The 13,418-nt window shown below is 49.1% G+C and overlaps 1 protein-coding gene across 1 annotated transcript; it reads right to left on the reverse strand.

Moving 5' to 3' along the window:
* Positions 1 to 231: 231 nt before the first annotated feature.
* On the reverse strand, positions 232 to 13,071 carry LOC119402499 (sulfotransferase ssu-1). Its single transcript, XM_037669648.2, has 2 exons — positions 12,932 to 13,071; positions 232 to 1,227 (listed from the first exon to the last, which is right to left on the reverse strand). The coding sequence occupies exons 1-2, from the start codon at positions 13,055 to 13,057 to the stop codon at positions 385 to 387; spliced, it is 969 nt and encodes a 322-aa protein (XP_037525576.2). The 5' UTR covers positions 13,058 to 13,071; the 3' UTR covers positions 232 to 384.
* Between the last annotated feature and the right edge of the window lie 347 nt (positions 13,072 to 13,418).

Raw genomic sequence — 13,418 nt, forward strand, 5'->3', positions numbered from 1 at the left:
GAACACCACTTTCGTGCCGGCATAGATTCACATTTGCGGTGCCAAGAATGACGTAACGAAATCATAGGCGCAGTAAGCACTGCTTCACTAAGTGTGTTCCCGCGTTAATTCGAGTGTAGCTAGTGGTGATTGACTCGTACAATGTTACAGTGACTGATTTTCTCGCGGGTGACTCGTCTTTGGTGTCGCGGACACAGAAAGAGCAAACAGGAAAATTTATTTGTGCCTTGTTGTGCTACGTTTTGAAAAAATGTTGTAGAAATGTTCGTTACAGCATCCGAGTGTGGTGATTCTCGTAATTAGGAAAAGTCGTTTGATTCTTTTTTACATTTGCACCAATACAGTTCTGAATGTTTCAACTATTACGGCACGCGAAATTGAGTGTCAAGCGTTGATCATACTCCTGGCGTCTTGCCTCTCCTTGGTCCAGAGGCTCATGAAGTCAGAATCCTTGGACGCTTCCTGTATCCTTTCCTCGATTCTCGCGAGCTGCTCTTTTGTGAGTGTCTCCCGCCACCCGCCGGCCTTCCCTACGCGGACGAAGTTCACCTCCTCTTTCGCCTTGGCGCGAGATTCTTCCGTCGCCAGTTTCGCCATCTTGGCTAGGACTTCTGGATTCCTGACGAAAAGGCACGCCAGGTCCTGATGAGTGACCTTGAGAAATCTCTTCATGTATACCACGCTGCTGCAGTCTAGGATCGTTTGAAGCAACTCTTCGTCCTCTTCCACCTGACGTCCGTACTCTTCGCCGAGGAACCGGGCCAACTTGATTATCGTGCCGCGGTTGTCCTGCGTCAGCTGTTCGTAGGTCATGAAGAAAACGTTGGGCTCGTCCCTGAGTGCGTAGCCTTCCGCGACGTGCTTGAAGTAATTGCCGAACCCGGTGTCCCCCCTGAGGAAGGCGTCCAGTACTTCGTCGAAATCTGCGTCCCGCAGTTCCCAGTCCGGCATGGGCTTCATGAAGTGATAGTAGGATATGGCGACGTCCCAGGGGTTCCGTGCGATGTAGACGTACTTTGCCTTCGGGTCAAACGATAGGCGACGAAATGCCAAGTGAGTGCGCATTGTGCGCGGAGCCTCCATTCCTTCGATGGCTTCTTCACCTTGGTACTCGATGAACGGGGCCCGTTCCAGGAACTCCTCGAAGTTGCGCGGTCCATCTCCTTTGTGTAGAATGAGCTGTGTGATCTGCTGCACCCAGTGAGTGCCGCATTTCGGAAACGCCACCTGCACAAACAACGGCACATCATTAGCGCGTCTGGTTGGCGGTGTGCAAAGCATGTAATTTTGCGCACTTTCTAGAATCGCAAATAAAGTTGTCTCTCTCTCTCTCTAGAACGGCATGCCGGGCCCGTGAGCCCTACTTCACTTGAAAGTTCTGATCAAAACTTGCCAATTACGCTCTCCGTATGCCCTGTTGTATATATGTTGCTTTCCTAAAGCATCTTTTTCACCTCAAAAAATAATTGAAGGTATTAGACGAAAAAAACACACGAGAAACTCTGTAGCGATAGTAAGAAATATTGGTTTCCAATTCAGGCACTAAAGATACACGAGCCAAAGTGATTCCAGGTAACTATGCTCCACGAAAGTTATTGTAGATAAATAGCAGGGGAACGCGCTTCAATACGTAAAAGTACCGTGTCCTTAATGAATATATGTTTGAGGTACCTGCATCAGCAGGTTCAGATCACAGTTTACCGACATCTGACATCGGGTTATAATGCACTCATAAAAAATGGTTATAAAACGTTACTGCAGACCATACTAATCCAACTTTACCACTTGTCGCTAGCGTCTTGCTACGGCAGAAATATTCCATAGGTAGTAAAAATAAACGCTGCCATTACTACTGAGCGTGTCAGGGTCATAGGTCGGCAAAAAATTGGAGCTCACTCAGACTCCTTCGAGAAATATATTTTGCTGTGAGGGCTCACTCGGACTGAGACTTACAGAAAGTTTCCTCAACCGGACTCACTCGGATTCAAACTCGCTGAACTTTTTCTCAACCGGACTCATTCAGACTCAAGTTCACCACCATATTACTAAGTCGGACTCACTCAGACTCACGGCTTCACTTGAGTCTGAGTGAGCCTGAGTGAGTCAACCCATGAGCCCGTTGGCGTAAAATTAGCTTTTTCGATCATGGTGTCAATGCTATTTAACGCAAATATCTTACATAATCGGTGTTCTACGATACACCTTTTGATCTTGTACCTTCAAATACGAGATATCATCATATGTCATATATCACCGTTATCCTATTGTGAGCACAATATTCACAACATCCTTCCTTCATTCTCTTCACCTGTATGTAATCATCATCACTGGGAGCGTCATCTTCGTTCTGAGCGTTGGTCAGGCGGCTTTGCTGAATAAAAGGCGTCGGGACCACGACAGTGCTGCGGTTTTCAGAGTGGTGGAGGCTGCTTTCGATCCCCAAGTCCCCTACGGCGTCGAGTTCCCCTGGAGCTTCGTTCGGGTCGCCGCTTGCTCCGCCAATCCGCTGTCATGGCCCAAGACACGCTGCCTGGTCCATCCGGCATCCCCGCCCGGCCACCCGCCCCCGCATATACCGTCACCGCCCGGCAGCGGGACCCACCTATCTTCTCCGGTCGCCCACGCGACGATGTCGAAGTATGGCTGAAGGAGTGCGACATGACAAGTGTGCATAACAACTGGGACAATCCTCAAAAACTTCGCCACGTCGCATTCTATCTGTCAGACGTAGCAAAAACGTGGTTTTTTAACCACGAGGACATCTTCGCTGATTGGCCTACCTTCGCTCAACAAATCCGGAGAATATTTGGGACACCCAACATTCATTCTGAAGTGTCGAAGAGAAAGCTCGACGGACGCGTACAACAACCAGGAGAGACGTACACTTCGTACATCGAAGACGTCCTTGCTCTTTGCCGCCGCGTGGACTCGGCTATGACGGAGGCTGCTCGTGTTCGACACATCCTCACAGGGATAGGCCACGTCGCGTTCAACGCTCTGGCCGTCAAAAACCCCAACACCGTCGAGGATGTCATCACGACTTGCCAGCATTTGACGAACTACAGGCCATCCGTTTGCACCCAGACACCTGTGACAGCCGACCTTCCTCGGATGCGGATTTGCGTACGCTGATTCGCACTCTGATTCGCGAAGAGCTTCAAGCGCAAGGACTGTCCTGTCCGCCCGCCCCTCAGCCTCACTCCTCGGCTACTAGTCTGCTAGTCTGCGCGACATCATTGAAGAGGAGCTGTCCTCAATGGCTTGCGCTATCACGCCTGACACTCCGACGCCACTAACTCCGCCCTCGACGTATGCGCAAATCGCTGCCATGCAACCTGCCTTGGTTCAGCGCGTGCATCCTGTGCCTGCTCAGACCAACTTAGCAGCATTTGCACCACGTTCACCTGTCCCACCTGCTCCTGCATTTTACAACCCCTGGCGCTCATCTCGCCCAATATGTTATTATTGTGGCATTCCATGCCACTTCTCGCGATTTTGTCGCAAGCGCCAGCAGGACGAACGCCGCGGCTACGATGTTTACGAAAGGGATTCGACGTTCTCTCCTAACCAGTACGAGCGCCGCGCTCCAACACGTTCCTTCTCCCCGTCCTCTCCTCCCGACGCACCTCGAACCTACCGTCCAGGACGCCGCCGCTCCCCTTCTCCTCTGCGCCGCTCAACATCGCCGCTACAGCCAGTCACCCATGCCTCTGAATACCGCTCGGAAAACTAGGTGGTGCAGTTTTTGGAGGGAAAGCTGCATCGCTCGGACAAACGCCAAAACCTCCAGAGGGCCTGGCCAATTTGTTATTAGTGCATGCTGAAGGGGTGCCTATTCAAGCATTGGTGGACACGGGAGCCGCTATTTCTGTTATTCATGCGGATTTGTGTCATCGTCTACGTAAGGTTACTACACCTTATACTGGCAATCCCTTACGTAGCGCAAATGACTTTACGATACGGCCGTTAGCACAGTGCACCGTTCATGTTTTTATTGATGGGATCCGGCACCATATTCAATTCACCGTGTTGACTTCCTGTGCTTATATGCTAATTTTGGGATGGGACTTTCTTTCTGGTGCTTCCGCCTTCATCTCTTGTCGACAACGCCTCGTACACATGCCAGAGACTGATGATACCGACGAGGAATCTTGGTCACGCCACCGTTTACGAACCGCCTAAGATTCCGTGGTGCCACCTGGCCACGAACAAGTTCTCACGGTTGCTTCGGATATCATTGACCACGGTGATGTTCTAGTCGCTCCATCAGCCCGTTGTCTCTCCAAGGGAATTGCACTAGCGTCGAGTCTTCTTCGCTTCACCAACGGCACCGCCTGTCTCGCTGTACTCAACGTCACAAATGAGCCGATTCTGCTTCCTAAAGGCTCTGTTGTCGTTTGCGGCGTGGACACACAACCTCTCTCTGTAGTGGCTACGAATACTGATGCGGCGCAACCACGCTCACTTACAGATACTAGTCCTGCTACGGCTCTCGCCAGTGCAATCAGCACGGATCTAACTCCGCCACAAGCAGATAAACTACTAGCGCTGTTGTCGAAGCATAAATCTTCCTTTGACGTACATTCCCCTATTCTCGGACAGACTTCGGTGGCAGCTCATCGCATACACACTGATGGAACTTCCATTGTCCGCCGCCGACCATACCGTGTATCTACTAGCGAACGCCAGATCATCGACAAGCACGTTACCGATATGCTCAAGCAAAAAAAGCCGGCAGATCCCACGCATTGTGGGAATCGATGTAATGCGAAGCAGCCAGCAAAGAGCTGCATACATCGTCTTGTATGTCATTGAGGAAAATGCGTGTCATGGTTTTCATGTTAACTCCTATTATTTATGTTCGTCACACAGTAACGTCGCGCAATACCAACTTGGGGGTCGATCAACCTAGAGAAACGGCCGCCAGGGCACCATGAGCGTGGCACGTAAGTCATGCTGTACATGACATGTGTGTCATGACTTTCATGTTAACTCGTGTTTTTTATGTTCGTCACACAGTCACGTTGCAAGATACCAATTTTGGTGTATATCAAGCTAGCGAAACGGTCGCCAGCGCACCATGAGCGTGGCACGTAAGTCATGCTGTACATGACATGCGTGCCATGATTTTCATGATAACTCGTGTTATTTATGTTCGTCACACGGTCACGTCGCAAGATACCAATTTTGGTGTATATCAATCTAGCGAAACGGCCGCCAGCGCCCCATGAGCGTGGCACGTAAGTCATGCTGCACATGACATGCGTGTCATGATTTTCATGTTAACTCGTGTTTTTATGTTTGTCACACAGTCACGTCGCGCAAGACCAATTCCGGGGTAGATCAAGCTATCGAAACGGCCACCAGCGCGCCATGAGCGTGGCACGTAAGTCATGCTGTACATGACATGCGTGTCATGATTTTCATGATAACTCGTGTTATTTATGTTCGTCAAACGGTCACGTCGCAAGATACCAATTTTGGTGTATATCAATCTAGCGAAACGGCCGCCAGCGCCCCATGAGCGTGGCACGTAAGTCATGCTACACATGACATGCGTGTCATGATTTTCATGATAACTCGTGTTATTTATGTTCGTCACACGGTCACGTCGCAAGATACCAATTTCGGTGCATATCAATCTAGCGAAACGGCCGCCAGCGCCCCATGAGCGTGGCACGTAAGTCATGCTGTACATGCGTGTCATGATTTTCATGATAACTCGTGTTATTTATGTTCGTCACACGGTCACGTCGCAAGATACCAATTTCGGTGCATATCAATCTAGCGAAACGGCCGCCAGCACCCCATGAGCGTGGCACGTAAGTCATGCTGTACATGACATGCGTGTCATGATTTTCATGTTAACTCGTGTTTTTATGTTTGTCACACAGTCACGTCGCGCAAGACCAATTCCGGGGTAGATCAAGCTATCGAAACGGCCACCAGCGCGCCATGAGCGTGGCACGTAAGTCATGCTGTACATGACATGCGTGTCATGATTTTCATGATAACTCGTGTTATTTATGTTCGTCAAACGGTCACGTCGCAAGATACCAATTTTGGTGTATATCAATCTAGCGAAACGGCCGCCAGCGCCCCATGAGCGTGGCACGTAAGTCATGCTACACATGACATGCGTGTCATGATTTTCATGATAACTCGTGTTATTTATGTTCGTCACACGGTCACGTCGCAAGATACCAATTTCGGTGCATATCAATCTAGCGAAACGGCCGCCAGCGCCCCATGAGCGTGGCACGTAAGTCATGCTGTACATGCGTGTCATGATTTTCATGATAACTCGTGTTATTTATGTTCGTCACACGGTCACGTCGCAAGATACCAATTTCGGTGCATATCAATCTAGCGAAACGGCCGCCAGCACCCCATGAGCGTGGCACGTAAGTCATGCTGTACATGACATGCGTGTCATGATTTTCATGTTAACTCGTGTTTTTATGTTTGTCACACAGTCACGTCGCGCAAGACCAATTCCGGGGTAGATCAAGCTATCGAAACGGCCACCAGCGCCCCATGAGCGTGGCACGTAAGTCATGCTGTACATGACATGCGTGTCATGATTTTCATGATAACTCGTGTTATTTATGTTCGTCACACGGTCACGTCGCAAGATACCAATTTCGGTGCATATCAATCTAGCGAAACGGCCGCCAGCGCCCCATGAGCGTGGCACGTAAGTCATGCTGTACATGACATGCGTGTCATGATTTTCATAATAACTCGTGTTATTTATGTTCGTCACACGGTCACGTCGGAAGAGATCAATATTGGTCTATATCAATCTAGCGAAACGGCCGCCAGCACCCCATGAGCGTGGCACGTAAGTCATGCTGTACATGACATGCGTGTCATGATTTTCATGATAACTCGTGTTATTTATGTTCGTCACACGGTCACGTCGCAAGATACCAATTTCGGTGCATATCAGTCTAGCGAAACGGCCGCCAGCGCCCCATGAGCGTGGCACGTAAGTCATGCTGTACATGACATGCGTGTCATGATTTTCATGATAACTCGTGTTATTTATGTTCGTCACACGGTCACGTCGCAAGATACCAATTTTGGTGTATATAAAGCTAGCGAAACGGCCGCCAGCGCACCATGAGCGTGTCACGTAAGTCATGCTGTACATGACATGCGTGTCATGATTTTCATGTTAACTCGTCTTATTTATGTTCGTCACACAGTCACGTCACAAGATACCAATTTTGGTGTATATCAAGCTAGCGAAACGGCCGCCAGCGCACCATGAGCGTAGCATGTAAATCATGCTGTACATGACATTCGTGTCATGATTTTCATGTTATGACTTGTCATTTATGTTCGTCATACAGTCATGTTACGCCATACCAATTTTGGTGCACATTCGATTAACCAAGCGACCAGGAGAGCACAAAGTCGTAGGCGGCTAGATAGATAGATAGATAGATAGATAGATAGATAGATAGATAGATAGATAGATAGATAGATAGATAGATAGATAGATAGATAGATAGATAGATAGATAGATAGATACGGTCAAAGTCGCAGAAGTTCGCTAAGAAATGCTTCGCATTTAATATCCGCCCCTCCGCAAGCCCTTGGTCCTCACCTGTCGTTCTCGTGCGCAAGAAAGACGGCTCGGTGCGATTCTGCGTTGATTACCGTGCCTTGAACAAAATAACCAGAAAAGACGTATATCCCTTGCCTCGCATTGATGATGCCTTAGATTCGTTGCAAGGAGCGGAATATTTTTCAAGCCTTGACCTGCGCTCCGGTTACTGGCAAATTCCCATGCACGAGGATGATAAGGAGAAAACTGCCTTTGCAACACCTGACGGGCTTTACGAATTTAACGTCATGCCTTTTGGGCTCTGCAGTGCGCCAGCAACCTTTGAACGAATGATGGACACTGTACTGCGGGGCCTTAAGTGGAAGACATGCTTATGTTACGTTGACGACGTAGTCATATTTTCTTCAACATTCGAACAACACTTGCAGCGCTTAGACGAAGTTCTGACGTGTTTCGCAGCTGCTGCTCTCCAGCAGAATACCAAAAAGTGCCACTTTGCAAGCAAAACCATTAAAGTACTAGGACATCTCGTCAGCAAAGACGGAATTCGGCCTGACCCCGACAAGATTGCCGCCGTTCTTCACTTCCCGACGCCTCACCGTTCCAAAGAGCTCCGCAGCTTTCTTGGCCTTGCCTCTTACTTCCGGCGCTTCATACGCGACTTCGCCACCATTGCCGCGCCGCTTCACCAACTCCTTTCCTCGGGAACTTATTACGTATGGTCGCACGAGTGCCGAATGGCTTTTGACACGTTGAAACGTGCCCTCACGTCTGAGCCAGTGCTTTGTCATTTCGATGACACCGTGCCCACTCTCCTCCATATGGTGCCAGCGGTCATGGTATCGGCGCTGTTCTTTTGCAACGACACGAGAGTTCGGGAAAACGTGTGATCGCATACGCAAGTCGGACCCTGACATCTGCGGAGAAAAACTAGACGATCACTGAGCAGGAGTGTCTCGCCGTTGTGTGGGCCATTCAGAAATTTCGACCTTATCTCTACGGCCGCCACTTTACCGTTGTGACTGAACACCACGCTCTGTGCTGGCTGTCGACGTTAAAGAATTTGTCTGGCCGCCTCGGTCGCTGGATACTTCGTCTTCAAGAATATGACTTTGACGTCACGTACAAATCAGGCAAGAAACATAACGATGCAGACATAGGCGTGCGCAGGGGGAGGGCGGCAAGGGGGCGAGAAGGGGGGGCGCAAATCAGCCCTATACATTGTAGGGGGGGCGAGAAGAGAGGCGCAAAGGCAGCCTCATACATTGACATAATAGGGAGGGGGGCGCTGCGGCGAACCTTCGCCCCCCCTGAAGGGGAACCCTGCGCACGCTTATGGATGCAGATGCTCTCAGCCGTTGTCCGTTACCTCCATCGTCAGACCTAACCGGCCTGTCGCCATCCGTGAGCGACCCCGTCAACGAGTCTTCGGCAGTTCTTTCACTCGCCGCTCTCAATGTGCTTCCTTCGTTCCGCAACGAGACGTTTGCGTCTCACCAACGCAGCGACGCTTACTGCCACTCCATTATACAACGCCTTCACGGCTCTTCGCGTCCTCCTAACGCCCGCGCCCGTCGCCAGTTGCAGAACTTCAAGATTGAGAACTCAATCCTATACCGCTATATCTTCCACCCCGAAGGACAGCGTTGGGTGCCCGTCGCTCCTCGCTCACTTAGAGCACAGATATTGGCAGCATTTCACGACGACCCCAAGGCTGGTCATCTCGGCTTTCACAAGACATATGACCGCATCCGCAGTTGCTTTGCTTGGCCTGGACTCTCCACATGCGTAGCGCGATACGTTGCTTCATGCTCGCTCTGCCAACGCCGCAAACGACCCACTTCATCTCCCGCGGGACCCCTACAACCTCTTCCATATCCTGACGCTCCATTCGAGGTCATTGGGATCGATCTCTACGGACCACTGCCAATATCAGCAAGTGGTAAGCGATGGATAATCACTGCAGTAGACCACTTGACAAGGTAGGCCGAAACAGCTGCACTCCCTTCCGGATCAGCGGAGGACATTGCCACCTTCTTCTTGGAAGCTATCTTTCTGCGGCACGGCGCGCCGCGTGTGCTTTTGAGTGACCGCGGCAAGGCGTTTCTCTCGAAACTACTCGAGGACGTTCTCCACGCATGTAACACCATCCATAAGACGACTTCCAGCTACCATCCCCAGACTAATGGCCTCACAGAGCGCTTTCATCGAACTCTCTCCGATATGATCTCCATGTATATCGACGCCGACCACACAAATTGGGATACCATCTCGCAATTCGTGACCTTCGCGTACAATACCGCTACGCAGCGCACCACGGGCTACTCACCCTTCTTTCTTGTCTACGGCCGTCAACCGACACCTCCCCTAGACGTCTCTTTTTTTGACGTTCCCGTGGGGTCGTCGGCGTCGTCGAGTGAGCACTTAATCTCTCGCCTTGCCGCTTCTCGCCACCGCGCCCGCCTCAATACCGAGGCGAGTCAACAGGATCGGAAGGCTCGCTACGATGACTTTCACCGCGTCGTTCACTTCAATCCCGGAGATGAAGTATTGCTGTTGACCCCTACGCGAGTTCCTGGCCTATGTGATAAGTTTCAGCCACGTTTTATCGGTCCCTATGCTATCGTCAAGCAAACTTCTCCCTTGAACTATCGGGTAACTCCCGTTGTCATGCCTTCCGACAGCCGTTGCCGCGGCACAGAGGTTGTCCACGTTTCCCGCTTAAAACCATTCCTACAACGTACACAACCGTCATAAACAGCGGCCAGGCTGGCCGCTTCAGCGCGAGGGGGAAATTAGTGTGAGCACAATATTCACAACATCCTTCCTTCATTCTCTTCACCTGTATGTAATCATCATCACTGGGAGCGTCATCTTCGTTCTGAGCGTTGGTCAGGCGGCTTTGCTGAATAAAAGGCGTCGAGACCACGACAGTGCTGCGGTCTTTCACTATATCAATCCAGTAATGACATATTTATAAAATACGCGACTCACAAAAAGTAGTTTTATCAAGAACTTTCCATGAAAGAGTTTGCGGGGGGAGGTCATGCCACCCCTTCCCCTAACTCGCGCCTCTTATCAATAAATAATGAGGTGGCGCATGAATGCTAGTGAGTTGAGATATGACTGAATAGACTTGAGTATAAACGTAAGCCGATATAAGGTTGATAGTAATGCTGAAGATGAGTAGATAGAACCGTAAGTCGGCAACAAAAGGTGGAGCTCACTCGGACTCACTCAAGAAATATATTTTGGGCTTAAGGCTCACTCGGACTCGGACTCACCAATATTTTCCTCAACTGGACTCACTCAGACTCAGAATCACTAATATTGTCTTCAACCGGCCTCATTCCGACTCAAACTCACCAAAATATTACTCAGCTGGACTCACTCAGACTCACGGCCCGATCTGAGTCTGAGTGAGTCGACTCACGAGTGAGTTTGCCGACCTATTGTCAGGGTTAATAAATGTTTCTATTTTTTTCTACGTGTCCGTTTATCAAACGTTATTACATCTGGTGGCCATAGTGTTTTGTGCTGTAATTGTGACGAATGTTACGGGAAAATTTCTGCAAACTGCAATTTTCTTGGTTATGTTACAGTAACATTTTTATACTGCGTCATGACACGCGTATATACAAATTGTGAGTTATGAAATTCAGGATCCAGAATATCGATTATTTGTCGAAGTTGACAACTGCTTACCAGTACAACGCAAAGCAGCCCAAAGTATGGCCACAAATAGCATTAGCATTGCTGCATGAGTGTATGTCGCGTAGGAGCTGTGCGTGTGTATGCTTTCGTTTATGATTCGTTATGGCTGTATGATTACATAATTATGTATTGTTGCGTAATTATAGTTCACTAGTGCTAGTAACCGTGCTAACAAGGTAGTGGCTGTTATTGTAGCAAATTATTTTGTGTTACTACTTCTTGTAGTTAGTCAGTGTCATGGCAGTAATATTACCATATTAGCAGTTACCACCTGCACTTATTGCATACGTAGTGAATGTTGTTTGAAGCAGTTACTATGTAAAGGATCATTAATGCTACAAATTTTAAGCGTATGTAGCGTAAACCTAAGCGTCTTACAACTACAGTGGATGCGTGACACACGCACATTAAAGCTTTGCTATGGCGATTTGAATAACAATGTTGCAGCGACGCCGGAAAACCGAGAGAGTGAGAAACCTGTAACATAGGCGTATACGATGCAACCACATGAAGTGAATCCACATTAGTATACCGGTTGTATCCCGAGAATTCAAACAAGCATTAAAATAAGACGTTAGACCTTAAACGAAAAGGACTGACGATATCTTGTGCCTCGTCATCTTGAGTTATTCAGGCAGCTTTTTAAAATGAGATTTGTTACAGAATGAGATTAAAATGTCGTAAATTTTAAATGTTCCTTTTGTGGCGTGATTTCTGTTAGAAAACACATCGTGCCGGTTTAGAAGCGGCCAATGAAGCTTTATTCATTAAATTTAGCACATGAAGTATGTGAAGCCTCATTACTCTGCATTTTCGTATTTCGCATATCACGCCTAAAAGTCCCAAAGCTTTGAATGCATCGCAGCGGCCCACCTAGCTCCTCCTGCCGGTTGTTTTTACAGCGAATCTGATTATGCCGAGGCGAAACGGATGTCCGTAGGCAGAACACCCTAACGCCAGTATGAAAAACTCCGTAAACAGGGGGTGGGTGCTCGATCCGATGTTTCGAGAAGTGCACGTCTTCTTCAAGGCTGGAACCTTGAAGAAGACAAGTCCGCTTGTCGAAACGTCGGCTCGAGCACCCACCCGCTGTTTACAGATTTTTTCATCGCAAGCTTCCATCTTCCCTTTCCTGCCATTTTTTGGATAACGCAGGTATGTGCCCCAAAAATTGGACAAGCCACACTACCCAACACTGGTCCACTAAAGGGTCGCGAAATGGACAGTGAGGCAAAAATGCGCATGCCGCTCAAGTGCGTTCTCAAGAACGTGTATTGAAAGCCAACCACGTATGGCAAGCAAGACAAAGTGACACATGTCGCGGCAGAAAGACGCGTGCTGCCAAAAGGAATTCTTTAAAGGAACGTGCGCAGCATCAAAGGGATGTTCTGTTCCTGTCTGTACCTTTCATGAAAATTCCGACCCTATCTACACCTTTCAGCATAATTCTGTGTCACCTCTGTGCCATGTGCTACACAGTTTCCCTCGTCATCCACCTACGCAGAGCGGAATGGCTCCGCGATAAACCCAGTGCTGAACACCGGGGTCGCGCCTTTCAGCTTCGCTCGTCAACCGTCTCCATACGGTGTAAGGGCGGTCATTATTTAGCACAATACCTTACAACGAGCCCACCTGACTTACCTGTACTACGTCGCCTTCCTGCAGTTTGAGCTCCTTCGCTTTGAAGAAAAGTTCTTTGTCCGTAATCCCGGAGTAGGACACGCCATCGATTACCAAGGTATCGTGCTTCCAGTCGTCCGAACCCATTCGGCTCCTGGTCTCTGACCTACAAGGGAGCACAGTAAAATTTTATTGAGGAGCATTCTGGGACATTTGCTCGTGCGTTTACACTGGGCTCAATATTCAAACATTTTTGTTGACTTTGCTAAGTTGCCCCGCCTCTGTTGTCTAGTGGTTATGGCGCTCGACTGCTGACTCGAAGGTCGCGGGATCGAATCCCGGCCACGGCGGCTGCATTTTCGGTGGAGGTGAAAATGTTTGAGGCCTGTGTACTTAGATTTAGATGCATGTTAACGAACCCAAGGAGGTCGAAATTTCCCGTGTCCTCCACTAAGGCGTCCCTCATTATCATATCGTGGTTTTGGGACGTTAAACCCCAGATATTATT

This window comes from Rhipicephalus sanguineus, chromosome 8, assembly GCF_013339695.2.
Source record: "Rhipicephalus sanguineus isolate Rsan-2018 chromosome 8, BIME_Rsan_1.4, whole genome shotgun sequence".
In the NCBI taxonomy this organism is placed as follows: Eukaryota; Metazoa; Arthropoda; class Arachnida; order Ixodida; family Ixodidae; genus Rhipicephalus; species Rhipicephalus sanguineus.

Coding starts and splice junctions, on each gene's coding strand:
- LOC119402499 (XM_037669648.2), bottom strand. CDS start 13,057: ATGGGTTCGGACGACTGGAAGCACGATACCTTGGTAATCGATGGCGTG. Junction 1,228..12,931: donor AGGAAGGCGACGTAGTACAG/GTAAGTCAGGTG, acceptor TTGTTTGTGCAG/GTGGCGTTTCCGAAATGCGG.